The sequence below is a fragment of the Mchenga conophoros genome, linkage group LG18, assembly GCF_057382185.1.
Source record: "Mchenga conophoros isolate Kocher_MC1m ecotype Shallow Benthic linkage group LG18, M_conophoros_male_GT1.1, whole genome shotgun sequence".
Classification (NCBI taxonomy): Eukaryota; Metazoa; Chordata; class Actinopteri; order Cichliformes; family Cichlidae; genus Mchenga; species Mchenga conophoros.
Genome location: NC_140543.1, coordinates 14255626 through 14273572, shown reverse-complemented (window position 1 = coordinate 14273572; position 17947 = coordinate 14255626). Strand labels below are relative to the sequence as shown.

General features: G+C 38.9%; 2 protein-coding genes across 3 annotated transcripts in view; both read left to right on the top strand.

The window, feature by feature from the left end:
• Nucleotides 1-6413, top strand: part of LOC146553399 (MAM and LDL-receptor class A domain-containing protein 1) — a 31035-nt gene extending 24622 nt beyond the window's left edge. For both annotated transcript variants that reach the window (XM_085253656.1, XM_085253657.1), the window contains 6 exons: nt 1757-1916; nt 2019-2133; nt 3498-3615; nt 5914-6007; nt 6103-6181; nt 6269-6413. In XM_085253656.1, the coding sequence (XP_085109782.1) occupies nt 1757-1916; nt 2019-2133; nt 3498-3615; nt 5914-6007; nt 6103-6181; nt 6269-6367 (665 nt within the window). In that variant the 3' untranslated portion in view covers nt 6368-6413. The remainder of the gene's footprint in view (nt 1-1756; nt 1917-2018; nt 2134-3497; nt 3616-5913; nt 6008-6102; nt 6182-6268) is intronic.
• A 1613-nt stretch (nt 6414-8026) lies between these two features.
• On the top strand, nt 8027-11804 carry LOC146553398 (uncharacterized). The gene is made up of 4 exons (XM_085253658.1): nt 8027-8302; nt 8405-8452; nt 9050-9162; nt 10292-11804. Exons 1-4 carry the CDS (start codon nt 8266-8268, stop codon nt 10415-10417), a joined length of 324 nt encoding a protein of 107 aa, XP_085109784.1. The 5' UTR covers nt 8027-8265; the 3' UTR covers nt 10418-11804.
• Nucleotides 11805-17947: the final 6143 nt, after the last annotated feature.

The following is a 17947-nucleotide window of genomic DNA, read 5'->3' as shown; positions in this document are numbered from 1 at the left end:
TGATGATGGACCACAGGTTCTCAATGGGGTTCAGATCAGGTGAACAAGGTGGCCATGTCATTAGTTTTTCTTCTTTTATACCCTTTCTTGCCAGCCACGCTGTGGAGTACTTGGACGCGTGTGATGGAGCATTGTCCTGCATGAAAATCATGTTTTTCTTGAAGGATGCAGACTTCTTCCTGTACCACTGCTTGAAGAAGGTGTCTTCCAGAAACTGGCTGCAGGACTGGGAGTTGAGCTTGACTCCATCCTCAACCCGAAAAGGCCCCACAAGCTCATCTTTGATGATACCAGCCCAAACCAGTACTCCACCTCTACCTTGCTGGCGTCTGAGTTGGACTGGAGCTCTCTGCCCTTTACCAATCCAGCCACGGGCCCATCCATCTGGCCCATCAAGACTCACTCTCATTTCATCAGTCCATAAAACCTTAGAAAAATCAGTCTTGAGATATTTCTTGGCCCAGTCTTGACGTTTCAGCTTGTGTGTCTTGTTTAGTGGTAGTCGTCTTTCAGCCTTTCTTACCTTGGCCATGTCTCTGAGTATTGCACACCTTGTGCTTTTGGGCACTCCAGTGATGTTGCAGCTCTGAAATATGGCCAAACTGGTGGCAAGTGGCATCTTGGCAGCTGCACGCTTGACTTTTCTCAGTTCATGGGCAGTTATTTTGTGCCTTGGTTTTTCCACACACTTCTTGCGACCCTGTTGACTATTTTGAATGAAACGCTTGATTGTTCGATGATCACGCTTCAGAAGCTTTGCAATTTTGAGACTGCTGCATCCCTCTGCAAGATATCTCACTATTTTTGACTTTTCTGAGCCTGTCAAGTCCTTCTTTTGACCCATTTTGCCAAAGGAAAGGAAGTTGCCTAATAATTATGCACACCTGATATAGGGTGTTGATGTCATTAGACCACACCCCTTCTCATTACAGAGATGCACATCACCTAATATGCTTAATTGGTAGTAGGCTTTTGAGCCTATACAGCTTGGAGTAAGACAACATGCATGAAGAGGATGATGTGGACAAAATACTCATTTGCCTAATAATTCTGGACTCCCTGTACAGCATGAGTAACTCAAGCAGCATTCATAAAGAATCATTGTGCGAATAAAGCACTTTACAATTATTGGCTCGTGAGAAATAGCAAATGAGCGCTGACTGTTTGAAATTTCATGCATGAAACACTTGGCTCGGTGCCTAATGCAGAAGCAAGCTGTAAACCAGACGACAAAACTGTTAGCAGGAGGTCACTTTTTACACAAGCAGAAAATATAGAGCTAAGTTTATTCAATGTTTGCATTAACCTGATGTTCTTGAATCTAACATTCACTTTTTTTTTACGTCTCTTTTGGGTCTCCTTTGGTCCTGGAGGAACCTGGAGGAGTTCTTACTTGCCTGAGTCTATGATAGACTCCAGATATATAAAAAGATGAATTAGATTAATTCTAAATAGAATATAAATATTAATTGTAGCAGTTTTATTCGCCAATAAGGTTCCGCATAGAGACAGAATTGATTATATAGAATAATTTGTCATCGGTAGACTGTGTTTGGCCTAAAGGAAGTATACCATCTGATAAGATAAGATAAGATAAGATAAGATAAGATAAGATAAGATAAGAGGAACTTTATTTATCCTGAGGGAAATTCTTTTGTCGTTCATTATTTTGATATGCATGCTTGTTTGAAATCACAGTTCTTTATGACACTGGCTGCTATTGTTAATCTGAATGTGCTTGCTGTGTTTCCATCAGGTCACTATGTTTACGTGGACAGTTTTGTGGGTGAGTGGGGAGTCTCATCCTTCCTGGTCAGTGATGTTTTACAGCCCTCCACACGAGGGCACTGTCTCACATTCTGGTACCACATGTTTGGAAACCATGTTGGGACTCTCCGTGTCTATATAAATAACAGGTAAATACTTCTGTCTGAAGATCATTAATATTAAACAATATTATTATACGAATGAAATTTTCTGCATTACATAAAATAAATGGGTGTCATCCTGTCTTGCAGGAAAATGCAGGCTGGTGGTGATGAAGTGGGCCTATTGAAGTGGACTGAAACAGGAAACAAGGGAGAAAAGTGGCAGATGGCAAATGTGTCTGTCACGCATGATGAAGCATTTTGGGTATTACTGAGCTTGTGATAAGTTTCATGTGGAGAAATACACAAAATATAAAAGTGAAAAATGAAATGTTGATTTTATATTGCAGCAGATTACATTACAGATTACTTACCATTACAGAGAAATGATTCACAGATGGACACAAGTAACACATTTGGAACAAAAACTCTTATGACTGCTTTTTGATAAAGCCCATTAGCCAATTTTTATGATGACTGTCAACAAAGGCAGGAGTTGACTTTAGAAGTCTAAAATTACTCCATTTTAAAAAAATATATACATATAATAATAATAGGGGTATGGGTTGTACAGTGGTTACCCACTTTGTACCTATGGACGTAAACAAACCCAGGTCCTGGTGACTCAGGATTTAAACTATGTGCTTTTCAGATGTGGATCCCAGGGCCCCACATCACATGAAAATGTTTCTGTTAAAAAAAAAGGCTTTGAGTGCTAGGTGAGAGTAATTGCTATATAAATTAATGCTGCATTATCACTACGTTTGATTTATTTGTTTTAACACTTACAGTTGTAATATTATATTCTTATGGTATATATTTAAAATTATGACTTATTCAGTTTCATCTTATTCAGCGTCACGACGTGGACGTGTGTATTGCACTGCTTTTGTCGTTATCAGTCGATGAACATTTGATGACCTGATTGCTCCTCGTGTTTTAACTTTGCTCTTTGATGCGTAACAGTTCTTCTCAGTTGGTTCTTTATAATATTTAATGATAATTTTACTTATGGATGGACAAAATGTTAATTTCAGTTATGCAGAGAAGGTCTGACAAGGATTTTTATGCAAACCCTTCATGAACCTCAGCATTAACAAAACACTGAAATATTAAACTAAAAGCAGCACTTAAGAGATTATGTATTTGAATGGGTTTACTGAGGATTTATATAATTTGTGGCTGAGTATTTCACTTTCTCTCAAAGCCTTCATTGTCTGGGAATTTTGACAGATGTCAGGAGCAAACGTTTGAATTTATAGGCGATGGCATACATGCTGTAAATGCACTTGTATTTATGGGCTTTAAGACTTTATTTACATTTAAATTACAGATTGTTTGTCAGTTCTTTTGTTAAACCTGCGACTCACCGACTTCATTCATGGAATTGAGCACTCATATACACCCATACAGTGATATACCAATCCCTTTAATTTAAGCAGTCTGGATCATAATTTTGTTTTTGCATGGAAGTAATATTCTTCTTATGTGATTTGTACACAGTTGTGTGAGCTGAGAGGTGGGCAGCAGTATATATTTGACAGCTACATTGCCTCGCTACAGTCTGCTTCATGGTTTTTTTTAGATATTTATGTAACCTTTAAACTTCTCTCTCTTTCCTTGCCACAGTTTGTGTTTGTGTATCAGCGAGGCAGGATGGCAGGTGGGGATGTTGCTCTTGATGATATCACCATCATCCCAGGCAGCTGCTACACAGAGCCTTCCATTGATCACTCTGACAATAAGGGTAACTGTAACTTCATGAATACATCTTACTATTTTTTTCATAGAAAACTAGAAGAAAATAATTTCTTGTACTGTGGAAAAATGCTTTTCTTATGTAAAAAATGACAAATTATTTGTGGGTTTACATATGATCCCAAATGACCATAGCAAAACACCTACTTGCATTAATATTTGGGGCAGACACTGTCTCTTTTTTTTTCTTCTTTTGCACTTTATAGCACAGACTGCCAAGCAAGGTTTACTCCCAATTGTTCAAATCAAGATACTTTAAATGGGTCACGAATATTTATCATTTGATTTTGGCAGCTTGAAGTTAGTGTTAGGATGCCTGGGTCGTTGACCCAGGGTTTTTGAGTTTATTATATTATGTATACTTTCTAGTCTTTGGTTTCTTTGAGTTCTGTCTTATGGTTTATGTCTCTGTCTTCTTTAATGGCTCTGTCTCCCCTATCACCTGCATCCCCTTGTCTAGTTCGCGTCTATGTGTATCCTAAGTTCCTATATCCCCGTGTTCAGTCAGTGTTTGTGTCTGCCCTGGTCCCACGTCTCTGTTCCCTTTGTAGTGCCTGCATGTGAGTCTGTGTCTTTGTTCAGTCTGTGTTATGTGTTTCCTGTTTTACTTTGAAGGTCTCTGTCTTTTCTCAGTGTGTTCAGGTTACGCTTCTTTGGTCTCGTCAGTTCTGATTTGCCCCAGCTGTGTTTCCCTCCTGTTACTCATTTCCTGATTGCTCCCTCTGAGTATTTAAGCCCTGTGTTTCTTAGTGTCTGTGTCGCGATCTATATGGGCTCAAAATGTAGTCATAAATATTTTGTACTTGTAAATCGGTTTTGTACTTGTGAAAAAGATTTGTGTGTGCGTGAAAAAGATTTGTGTGTGCGTGAAAAAGATTTGTGTGTGCGTGAAAAAGATTTGTGTGTGGACTTAGCCAAAAAAAACCCTACAAGTTACAAGTACGAATTTTGACCCTATTTTTCTTCCTTTCATCTGATTGGTGAATGTCATGTCAATCACAAATGTAACAATCCAATCAGAGAACAGATGGGTTTGGCTCTCAGAGGGGCGCTTTTTTTGAACTGCAGGTCTTTGAAGGGAATAAATGCCCTTTTACATGCCAACCCAGCGTTTACCTTCATCACCACGAAGGAAAACAGTCTGTGGTCGTCCGAGTTTGGTGATTTTTGTGTCACAGGACTACGTGTTTAATTTCAGGGACTTCCACAGCCTTTTCAACAGTGCTGCAGACAGCGCTGCGGATGCGGGGGGGGGGGCGGGCCAGTGTTTTGGAAATGACAGTCTTCATTACAAAGCTTTCTTCGTTATGGATTAGCATACATGTTTTTATTGAACTTTTGAAGAACCAGCAAAAAACCTCCACAAACTCTTGTAGTTCACATAAAGTCAGAGATAAAAACGACAAGGAGCAGGTGCATCTAGTGCAGGTAGAGCTGCTGCAAAAACCCACAGAGCCCAGCAGCCAGCAACAAATTCTGGATCCTTTGCTTTTAGTTAGCAATTAGCATTAGCAGCACATCCGATGCGTCTGATGTGAAAGGACTTTTATGCTGCGCGCTGTGACTCACAGCAATGGTCCCGGGTCAGCCCTGACGTTGTGTTAAACTAATCCTAAAGTAATAATGGTATTTCTAACCACTGATATACCACAACTTAATCCTTTCAACAGCTGCTGAAAGTAAGGGGACCTAACTGCTATCGGATATTTATATAGAGATTACCCTTCAAGGACCTGCAGTTCAAAAAAAATGCCCCTCCGACAGTCAAACCCATCTGTTCTCTGATTGGATTGTTTAATTTGTGATTGACATGACATTGACCAATCAGCTTAAAGGAAGAAAAATAGGGTCAAAATTCGTACTTGTAACTTGCAGGGGTCTTTTTGGGCTAAGTCCACACACAAATCTTTTTTACACACGCACAAATCTTTTTTACACATACAAATCTTTTTTATGCACGCACAAATCTTTTTTACACATACAAATCTTTTTTACGCATGCACAAATTTTTTTTACACATACAAATCTTTTTTACAAGTACAAAACCGATTTACAAGTACAAAATATTTATGACCCCATTTTGAGCCCATATGTTTACCTCCACCGGACAGTGTGTATTTGACTAAACAATGACCAGACAGTGCTGCTCATTTATGTGCTTTTATCTGCCTTCACTGATAAGAAGAACATCTTTGAATACTGTCAGCTTCGTCTTTCAGAAAATTAAATATTGGAAAAACAGTCATCTGTTTGAATGTGCATTCATCATGGTTCTCTTTGTGTGCAGGTATGATTGTCGGCCTTGCAGTTGGGCTAATTGTTCTTGCTGGGATCATCATCTTCATCGTCCTTGTTATGCTGAACCAAAATCATAATAAAATGTAAATTTAACAACAGTGATTAGGGATTCAACATCAGGTGCACATTAATGATTGCTCGTTTTTGATGTTCAATAACATTTGTACTTTGTGGTCAGGAATCAGCAGCTATTTGTGAACGATGACGATGCGATTAACCAGAACTCAATGTTTGACCTGTATGACTGCAGAATAGATGTAAGTAAACATGATGTGGTAACAGGAATCCTGTTTTTTTTTTTTTGTTTTTTTTTTATCAGATTATTTAAATATGTTTCTTTTCAGGGCACGCAACATGGCACTGAATCTGACTTCTTCTTTAACAAGATTTATGATCCATCGCCGCAAGCAAGGGAGGCCACCACTTCATCGACTGACGCTTAGGACAGATGTTTTTCTGTCAAAGTAAATAAAATAAGTAAAATCGAAAGGATTTTCTCTTTATTGAATAGATGTTAATTTCATGAAATCAAGTAAATTACGTTGGAATGTGCATGTGGGACTTTTCTCAGGAGAGAACATAATCAGTAATTCCTTAAGTGTAGGATGCATCCCCCTGGTGGGCCCTGAAGATACTGCAGGTTGGCATAACAATCTTTTGCCTTTTAAATTATTCACATAAAAAAACAAAACAACACTAAAAGAAGACAACCATTGTATTTAAAAATGAAGCATTACTCTTGGTTTTCTGAACCATTTTCCCATCTTTAGCATTCACTTGTAACAGGAAAAACTAAAACAGGGGAAATGGCTATCAGGTGCAAGAAGTAAAGCTGCTGCCAGCAAGTCGAGACTAAATCAAAGTGAATCAGTGAAAAATACATTGAAGAAAAAATACTCTAGCTTCTGCCTGTGCTGAGGTAAAACCTTTGCAAAAACTTATAGTATTCTTATTTTAGGAAACTATACATTTTCCTGTCATTGTGTAAGGGCACTTTTTCTATAAAGGATCTTATGATGTCCAAAAGCAGCAGCTTCTTTCAAGTCTTTTTATTAGACAAAGTGCAATGTATAATACAAAGCACTTTCAGAATTTCTACATTCTAGTTCTCTCCTCGACCATTAAACAACAAAGAAAAACACACAACCAAACATAAAACAAACAAACAAAAATCAGGAACAATAGTCGTGGGCCTTTCAAAAAAAGTCCAGAAAAGGGGACCACAGTTTATAACATTTGTTTTTTGGCCCACAAGAGATTCAGGGTAGTGGCTCAGTTTCTGACCACATTACTGAGGTTTACTACAGTGTCAAGCTAATATACAGTGGTGCAGCGGTCTCCATTCCACATGTTTTCTATGGTTATATTAGCATCAAAATACACTTGAAGTGTTTGAAGTGCTACATGTAAAAGGCTTTCCTTATGGAGGATGCATATTTTCAAGAATGATGTTTGGTCCTGAGTTCACCCACTTTAACAACTGTGTCCGTCCTGATTGTCCATGGGAAATATTCAATTATCAAAATAAAAAAAGAATTCATTTGTTTTCTTTTCTAAAAACAAATATAGAAGGTATAATTTATTAAGTTAACATAGGCTAATTCTGACTAATTACAACAATCCATTTCACACTGATCAGTAGCTGCACTTCATGTTCCAGAGGTTGTTCAACAGAATTAAACTTAAAAACATTCAGTTCTGTTATTTCAAGGCGCATCCTAATTTATTTTTGCCTATCCAAAATGAGAAACCCATCCAAGTCAAGTAAAATACTTTTACCACAAAAAAAGAAAGAAAAAGAAAAATATTTAATTTTTAGGATGATGACTGAAGTACTCTGGTCTTCTGCAGGCACATCCTTTACTACTCAGTTTTTAAAAATCCTGGAAACACCTGCTTTCAAGATTACCTGTCTGCATAACGTAATAATCTGTGTGTGCAAGAGAAAAAAAATGTCTTCTAGAACATCGAAGGCCCTTTTTTTTCCCATTGTGATTCATTTATTTGATTACTCAAAAAAAAAAAGAAAACTGGATCTTCATGGGGCCCCTGCTTGGGTTTGAGAATGTCACTACTACGCCCCTGTGTCCGCTCAACGAACCCACTAGGTCGGGAAAAAATCAGTAAACTGCATTTTTAAAGCCAAAGATTGGCTTTAAGGCTCCTTATTTATTCCCACCGTGGCATACATCGAGCAGCAGTTGAAGACAGCCGCGTTTTTTTTTACGGCTTTTAGCCCACCAAACCACTTGGGACGTTATACTCGACGGCTTCATTGAACGAGCTCACAATCAGAGAGTACCAGGAAGACAGACAGAGGGAGAACTGTGCTGAAAGAACAATGGGAGTAGACGTCGAAACCCTCAGACCAGGAGACGGTAAAGCTTTTTTTGTCCTCCCCTCTTTGGTTCCAATTATTCCGTCCGTTTAAAACTATATTTGCCTTTGGGTGTATATCAACCTTCGTTTTCTTTCTTCAGGAAAGAATTTTCCGAAGGAAGGATCGACAGTTTCAGTTCACTATGTCGGTAAGCCTCGCCTCTTTTTGACCATTTATTCATTTACTTCGAGGTGAAAAAATAAATATGTATTAGTATAAACTGGGTTTGTAATAAGCATAATTTCTCATTTCGTGGACCTGCGGACAATTAAATGAGAATTTGATTGGTGGCAGCAAGCTAATTCTGTAGCTAGCACTGCTTAGCTTAGCTTAATTTAGCGTAGCATAGTTTAGCGCCTGGAAATGAGGGGGCGGATAGCCGGACTCTAAAGACACCCTCTCTGTAATTCCTTCCCACCTTTAAGATTGCCTCGTAATACCTACAATAAATAAAATGCGAGAAACTGCAAACTATCGCTAGGGTAACGTGTGTCTTTATTCTAAGGATTTGTGCTAATGTGAGATATTCTAGCCGCATCCTGACGGCAGCTTCCGGCGTCCTAAGATGTCGAACAATTCCTGCTCAAACTAAGCTGCACCGTGTACCCTCAGCAGTACATTTTTACCCAGTCACCCTGTGTGTGAATACAACATGACAGTCACTCGAATCTTTTAATTTGTATCGTTTGGCTTCGCAGAGGCTATCAGGCTTTGACTTTATTAATTTGGGGGTGCTTTCCGACAGGCACCCTGACAAACGGCAAGAAGTTCGACTCCTCCAGGGACCGAGGATCACCCTTCCAGTTCAAACTGGGCGCAGGTGAAGTCATCCGTGGTTGGGATGTAGGTGTAGCTAAGGTAAGTGGAGCTTTGAAGGGGCACACTGATCAATGTTATGTTAAACACATGAAGATACGTTCGGTGCCTTCGTTTTGGCAATAGCTCCGAGTCATTTCCCCCTCAAAAATAACAAAAAAATATCACTGTGGCTTACTTTAGTGTTTATGTGTAAGATTATTGTAAGTCACAAATGAATCTGTTAAGATGTTTCTGCCTTTTATTATCAGAGGCTGCAAATATGAGCAGAAACCAGGCCATCCATTATCTACATTTTACACTCTGAGCCATTTTATCTGATGTTTGCTAGCAAGCCATTTTAATTCTGTTATTTCAGTACTGCTTTTTAGAGCTTATGTTTTATCATATAGATTTTATTTAATATTTGCATACTTATTTTAGTTTACATTTTCATTTCAAAAGGATTTTATTTTTAATAAAGTAATGGTCTGCCAAAAATACCAGAGATTTCATTGCTTGGCTAGATTATGAGGTAAAATTGTATCATAAAGGTATGTCAAAGATCGTAATTAGGATTGGTTGTTTTTTGCTTTTTATTTCATGTTTCTTATTAACTTAGTCATGAAATGCACAAAGGCCAAAATACTACTGTGGTTATGAGGTGTATAAGTTTAAATATTTCAAAATACAAACACAATCTTCTACACAGAAAAAAAACCCACTTTGCGATCGGTTTGGTTGCCAGCAGCTTGCTGCTGTTGCCTGAAATTTGCAAGGAAGACACTGCCTTTTCCGCAATCACTCGCCCACTACTTGCTGCACAGTAGTAAAGCACTAAAAAGTGCAAGGTGCAAACAGGCAGTGCAGAGCAATCAGTCATGCAAACTGCAGCTGCTGCACACACAGTGAAACTGTTCATGCTGCATGTTACAGTAACAGAAAATACAGGCAACTTTCATCTGGGGCCTTCAGGCCTAGTATTTGTTGTTGTTTGTTGCTGTCTCATATGGCTTCACTCATTTAAGCCAGCGTGAAACGTCTAATGAACTATATTCACTTGTGTAATTTTTTTTTCTTTTCTTTTTAACACATCTTCAAAGCTGTATCAATCACTGGGAGGGCTTTTAAAACAAAGTAAACTTTGTTCATTTCACTCACCTATCTAACTTGGTCTTCATCTCCTCCACAGATGAGCCTGGGCCAGGTGGCCAAGCTGACCTGCTCTCCGGACTACGCGTATGGCAGCAGAGGATATCCACCCCTGATCCCTGCAAATTCCACTCTTATCTTCGAAGTGGAGCTTCTGAAATTCTGAGGGTTTAAATTGAGTGTTACTATTCATTTTTTTTCTTCCTCATCCTTTCCATCCACATTTAATAGTTTGATCAAAGGTGCTGTCATTATCATTCTCAAACCCTGATTATTGTAGAAAGAATTTGTCTCAAATACATCTTGTGTAGATGTATTTGAGACAAATGAGAACAGGCAAATAAGCGTCTTAAGGTAGTGAGATGATTGTGAAGTCTCTAAAATTTGAAGTAGTAGTAAAATAATTTGGGGAAATGCTGGTAGCTTTCTTGCTGGAAGTTGGATGACATCGGTAATACTTTTCTCTGTTCAATAAATATGAAAAACCCAGCTTAAGACCAGAATTCAGCAATGTCTCTGTTCAAAGAAATCAAAATCCACCAAGGCCAGTGCTTTATCTTGTGAATTTTAAATAAAATTATTTCAGTTGTTTCTTTCTTTGACCATGCTCAATCTCTCCACTGAAGTGACCAATAGATTCTGGGTTTTGTTTTTTTTGTTTTTGTTATTTAAAACTCTGTGTAACAGCACTGAAAATCTAACTAATTAGTGATCTAGAGGTGTTGGTAAATGACTTTACTGACCTTTTAAACAGTAGGCTCATATTTACCAAACGCATATGAGCAATATTGATCTCATCTCACTTTATGTAGAAAGTCTTTGCCAAAAAAAGCCTGTTTAATAGGTTTCAGATGAATTTAAACTGGCATTGGACGAAAAAAAATCAGTATTAAAGGATATGATTGCTGAATCTGGCCAGTTTATATTGGTAACCTGAAAATGACAATTTAATGCAGTCTTGGATGCTAAGTGAAATTTGAGGATTTATTTAGCCTTATTTTCTGCCACTTGCCTGTTAAATTTTTAAGTTACCTGTTTATCTGCATCTTACCTATTACTCAACACAAAGGGCACACGATAGCACGCCAAAAAACAAAGTAACATTTCAAAGCGTGTTGGATATCAGTCCTTTTTAGGAAATTTTCATATTGTTCAAGCGTTTTTAAAGTAATGTGGTAATCCCTGTCAAAACACATATAACACCTTTTAGTAATTTTTTTTTTCTGAGTAGATTTATCCCTTCAATAAAAGTATTGATTTCACAGCTTAAACAACCAAGAAAAAAGGAAACCCTTTCTATGTTTGGAAATAGTAATGCACGGTGACCTGTTCAGTTTCAAACCTAATCATGCCATTTATATTGTTGGTTACATTTTACGAAACCTGTTCTCCTTTAACTTTCCTCCTGTATCTTTGAAGTTACAAAGTGTCTTTGTCTTTTGTCATAATACAGTCACATTACTGGTAGTGGGGGGTTTCTTCACTGTATCATCCATTGGAATTTGTCTTATCTTTGGGAACTGCATTCTTGAATTAAAAGCGTAAACTATAAATGTCTCATTCATTGCTACACCAAGTCTCTTTGGGAATTCTAGTTTAGAAGACTGCTGTATTTCCAAGAATTGGTGCAGATTTCTAAATGACTAAAAATGTGTTTTTGTTCTGCTTGCTTAAACGTGTGTCAAAATTGAAATCCTTAATCAGAAAGATTTCTGCTCTGTGGGTTTACTGGTTGGAGTTAAACTGATCTGTAGCAGTTTAATGATAAATCCTGACCAGGAGTGTGAATTGCATTTTTTTACTTAGCAATACTTTAAGTGTGCTTTTTTTTTTATATAGGAAAGAGATGAGTTTTTATAAAGTGCCTATAAACAAAGAGTATTGTTAGGCTAATAGGCATTGCATTACTGTAATTAAAAGCAGTTGTTTAAGTTTTATCATATTAATGCCTAATTGAACATGTTAATATTATACAGCTTCTTCAGTTAAAGACAATAGTATTTGAGATATATCCATTTATTTGATGTCATATATATATATACACTGAGTTCATGGGTTTATTTTTAGTAAGTTTATCAATAATTTAATGTAATTATGCTAATATATCTGTAATAGCTATTTTATAATACAGCAAAGCAACACCCAGGGTGCTCCTGCTTGTGTTGAGAGCCTAGCATAAAGTCACACAGGTGCCGCAGTTTCCTTGATCTCGTCTACATGTTTGTGTCCATGATGCACCGCCATCTAGTGGGGAATAATTGAGTTGCATTCACTTAGACTCAGTAAGCTACCATCATATATATGTCATAAGATTTCAAATCATTTGACAATGGCTGTTTTATAGTCTGTTGTGTAAAAACACAAACAAAATAAACCCCAAATAGTATTGATATTTACTGCAGTTTATGCCCCTAGTAACCTGCACCACCTAACGGATGAAAACAGGAAGTCACTGTAGTTTTGAGAAAACTTTTATGATGACAGAAAAATTTCAAGCATCAACACGTTTTTCAGGTCATAATGAAACAGCATTGCATAAAATACCATAAAGAATATATTGCAAAATCAAAGTGAATTTACTCAAGTACAGGTGTTAGAGCACATCATCTCATGTGCCACTGTGCTTTTTTTCATTGTATATTCTGATCTTGATTTGTTGAGCTGTAAAGTAGAATTTAGCAACAAACATATACAGATATACAGCCATTAATATAGTTATATAGCATAGCTACACTTTTACTGTAATGCACACGATGCTGGAGAAACAAAGCAGAGTTCAGCAATAAACAGAAATATTTGGGCACAGCCTGGTGGATCTGAATGTCTCAAGATTACTTTATGTAAGAAGGATCCATCAAGTGGAACGATCTTTGTTAAAAGGATCCCGGTCATTCGATATGTGTTTGGGCTTTTATGAGACCTATTTAACAAAGCCCACCTCTGCAGTCAGTCACGAGCTCTCCAGCTAATGATCCAGATGATAAGTTTTAGCCCGTTACACTTCCACTTACTAATTTACCTGTATTAGCTCATTTAATATAACATGATTTTCCTATATTAGATCGAACTCTATAGTATTCATTATTTTCCACTTTCTCCGGAGCTACATACAGGTTTTCACTTTTTAGCGTTTGTGTCATCTAGCAATCACTTTCTTTATTGCAGAAGCATCGTAGCAGAAAAGAAAAATAAACAGATCTTCAGTACAAGGCGTGTAGTTTGCCTTTCTGAACACTAGAGGGCACTCTGGTACTCTGGAGTTCATGAATTCAGAAGGCTATATAATAATCATTACTGTAATCCAAGAAACAGATTGCTACAGCATTCTTAGTGTGCTCTTTGTTCTCTGGCTGGGGAATCAGAACTTACATGATCAGCTGCTAATTTCATTGAACATGAGTTCAAAGGTGACAAATGTTAGCTGGTTGCTGGCAGTTATTACTTATCCCTTTTTTTCTACAATGACCAGTAGATGGGAAAATATAGTATTATAGTATTAGTATTATAGTATAGTATAAGATCAAAACATCAAGAAAATAATTTTCTTCACAACACAGAGAGCTTTGTGATCTGGTAGGTGAAAGATCTCCATAATTTCCACTCTTGATTTGCTTGTAAGAGTCACAATCTCAGGCCTTAGAAACTGAAATGTTAAGAAAACACAAATACACTCAAATGTATGCCATTCTACTCCTCCTTTTCATTAGGAATCATATGTAAATGATGAAAATATGTTAGTTTTTTTAAATTATCATATTAAATGTAATTTTACCTTTTCTTCACAGGAGGTTGGTGACTTTATTCCTGTGTGGATCATTTAGATTGTTGTAGCCCTGGTTATTGATCCACTCAGTAATGGTAGTTAGATGGTCATTTCTCATGACACCTTTGTTTTGAAGCAGAGAAAACCATGTCTTTACCATCTCTGTGCTGTGTTTCTGAAAACTGTTTTCGAAGGTGTCAAGCCTGGTTTTACTCATTGGGTTGTTCTGAAAGTTTTTCAAGTCCTTTTCACTATCCAACCAGAATGTTGGCACTGCACCAAGGATCGTCAGCTTGAAGGTTCCCACAATATCATCTTTACTTATTGTGTTGGCCAAGTGTGTTTGTGATGTTGTACTGGGAAATTCACAATGTATTTCTTTAGGCACGTAAATGATTGGGCGTTCACCGCCATGATATTTGTGTACATCAGAAATGTTCCCAGTAATTGAGTTTGTTGCCATTTCAAGCATGGCTTCTGCTAATCTGCTATTCTGGTTCAATTTTCTGGCCATCAATATGCTACTGACTGGTGGCTGGTGATCTGCATTGATGAAATGCCCAATTCCTTTATTTTTTTATTGCATATGTTTTCCATTCTTTGCATAATTTCACTTTTCCAACTTCTTCCTGATGTAACTTTTTGCTTTCTTTTATGACTTTTCCAGAATTGCTTTTGCTGTTCCTCCAGTGTGTGATTTAGTTTTTTCAATCACTGTGTAGAGGGATGAATTCAGTTTGTTCTGCCAGCTGAGGTCTTCATGGAATGGCTGTATTGCAGTTTTGCTTAACTCTGTGAAAACGGCCAGCAGCTCTTTCAAAGTAAAACAGAAAACATAACACAGAAACTCGCACTTGACACGGGGATACAGCAGACAGAGGAGGCAGCAACTATGGATCACAGAAAGAAAACCAAAACACTAAAAGTCTAAGAAAACCCACACAGAGAATCTAAACTAAGAATAATCCTATAACCCATAAGACAAAGCTAGAATATAATGAAATAAACAAAATCAAAGAACCAAAAACACAAAACACTGGGTCAATGAGCCAGGCACCCTAACAGACTTATGGCCAATATAGTAATTAAAAGAGAGGAAGGCCCTAACATCGGCCAGTGAGAGAGTGGGGGAGGCCGGCTTTAACCTGACGAATGGGAAACAACCATTGGGGGGCTTTGACACAACACCACCCCCCGCCCCGGGTGAAGGCAGAGATCAGAGAGAGACTCGAACCTAGCATGCCATTAGATTCAATTACAGGAAGAGGCCCCTGAATCCCACCCACAGCCAGGATATGGATAGAACACAAATAAATAATGAAATGAAATAGACTGAAAATTTAACTGAGTAATCAGGAAGCCCTGTGTTTGGGTCCAATTTTCCGTAAACCTGACATTTGTTTCTTAGTTGCTTCACACTAACGGTGCCTATTCCATCTAAAAACAGCAACATGGTTTCCATATGACACAGAGTGATGACTTTGAATGAACCTGGTTGATTGAATCTTGATTAAATTTGTATTGTTGCTCTGACCACTTTGCAAAGACAAATTAAAAACTCACAAAGACAACCAGCTTGTGTGTAATTCTATTTATTTCAGAATGTTCATAACAGTGGCCAATTATGTTTATAGGCCGTTTTCACCAATATGTTTTAAATATATTTAGATAAACTTTTAAAGTATGTAATATCGTATTGGTACATTTACCTGCAGTTTTATTGTCCACTATTGTGTAAAAACATTTCCATAGAGATAATATATTTTATAATTTCACTGTTAACCCCCCCCCCCCCCACTACCACCTTCATAGTTACACTGAATTAAACAAAAATTATACACCGTTTGCATGATAACGAATAGGATGCTGCTGACAGTGAACTACATGCAGGTTTTTTTTTCCTGTAGCTTCTGTGATTCATCAAAAGCAGTTTCTTTATCTCCAGAGCTCCTTTCACAGTCAGGCTCTGCAGAATTACTCCAGCTGTCACCTTGTGCTCCAACCAACAAAAAAGAAAATCAAGCTGCTAGATCTTAATATGACACATGTGTAGTTTGTCTCTTAAAAACACTAGGGGGCACTCAGGTACTCTGTGGATGATTTAGAAGCCTTTCAGAGTGATTAGTAATTTACTACAAGAAATACTTTGTTGCATCATTTTAGTGTGCTCTTTGTGCGCAACAAAAAACAAAACCTGTCATAAGCAATCTACATTAAGCTATAATGGCTAAACAAGCAGTTAGGACTTTCTTTTTTTTTTCTGTGATAAGCACAAAAATTAAGTTAAAATTAAACCAAAGGTACAGAGAGCCTTGCCGTAATGGTCCATTTGATTCACCTTTTATTGTTTATTTTATTTTCACTTACTGAATACGGGACAGACTTGACTGGGGGAAAGAAGGGGAGAAAGAAAGAGGGAAAGAGAAACAGCTGAGAAGAGGGACGGGGGAGAAGGGCAAAAGACAAAAACCAACAGAATGAGCAGAAAAAAAAAGAAAAAAATGCATATATCAATCACCTGGATCACCTGCTGAGAAAGAAAAAAGAAAACAAGCAGAAGAGAACAAGAGTAATAGAATAAACAACATCACAATGATATATGGGAATATGACAGTAAATACTAAATATTAAACATTATTGTGCAGCACATAAGATCAACAGAACACAGTGTGCTTTGAGGTAGGAGCCAAAAAGGGTGTAGTTTGTGGGTGTGATCACCCGTGTGTACACCTGTGAGCATGGACGCGCTTGTTTTTTCAAAAGGTTCCTTCATGTAATGATCTGCTAGAGGGTGTGGGGGGGCCACAGCCCCGTCCTCCAGGGCATGAAGCAGGTATGGAGGAGATCAAAACTCCAGACATCCAGAGGCCCCCAGAACACAAGAGACCAAGGAAGACCAACAGAGGGGCAGCCGCGCCACTGTCCCAGAAAGAGCTGAGGAGAGTCCCAGATGAGGGCTCACTCAGCAGCCGCGGAGCAGAAGCCAGGGGGGGTTGCCAGCCATGCCTGAGTGACCGAGCCCCAGGCCGAGAGGCTGGGGGCACCCCACCTCCGAAGTGGCCTGAGCGAGCCCCAGGCTCCAGGCCCCGATAAGCGGCCGCCAAGGAGTGAGCCGGTGTGTACCTGGACACCCATCCCCGGACACAAAGAACCACCAACGCACCGATGTCTGAGGGGGTCTGCCACTGGTAGGGAAAGTGGTGGGGGGAGATAAGTCTCCAAACCTTGGAGGGCCTAAGATGTCCCCAGAGAGGTGGCGCCTGATACCCAACCTGACATATAGACACAGAAATACAGGCACACACAGATACAAACATCCATTCCCACCCTCATGCTCTCATATGCACTTACTCCACACTCAACCAACGTGGAGACAGACATAAAGAGACGCTGTACACACGATCACACTCCCCAAGCGTACTCTACAAACCGGGTCTAGGTACCCTTGCCCCTGGAGGGGGGAACTGCACCCAGACCCAGGTGGTGTTACCCTTTTCCCTGCGGTGGGGGGAGGCAGACCGCCCCGACTCCGCAGCAGCAGGGAGGCCCCACACTCCAGACCGCAGTCGGACGGCCAACTCCTCCTCCTAGCCCCCCCGCTCCAGCAGGTCGCAGAGAATGGGGGTGAGAGAAGACTCCAAACCTCCCTCCACCCGCTCATTGTAGTGTTGATGCATGTGTGTTCTAAGGTGCATTTAAAACCCAGGAGGGCATGGAGCTACCTGCCAGAGAGCAGCAGGTGAGCGCATGGTCCCTCCTGCTAGCCCTCAATGTCTACGTGTATTTAACATTGAGAGGTGGGCAACAACGCCAGGGGTGGGGTGTACACCCTGATGGTACTTTGGATTCCGTGTATCGTGCCCACCCCCAAGATCCTATATGTATGTGTAATGAGAGTGTGAGTAATGTGAATGTCTAAGTTGTGGGATAAAA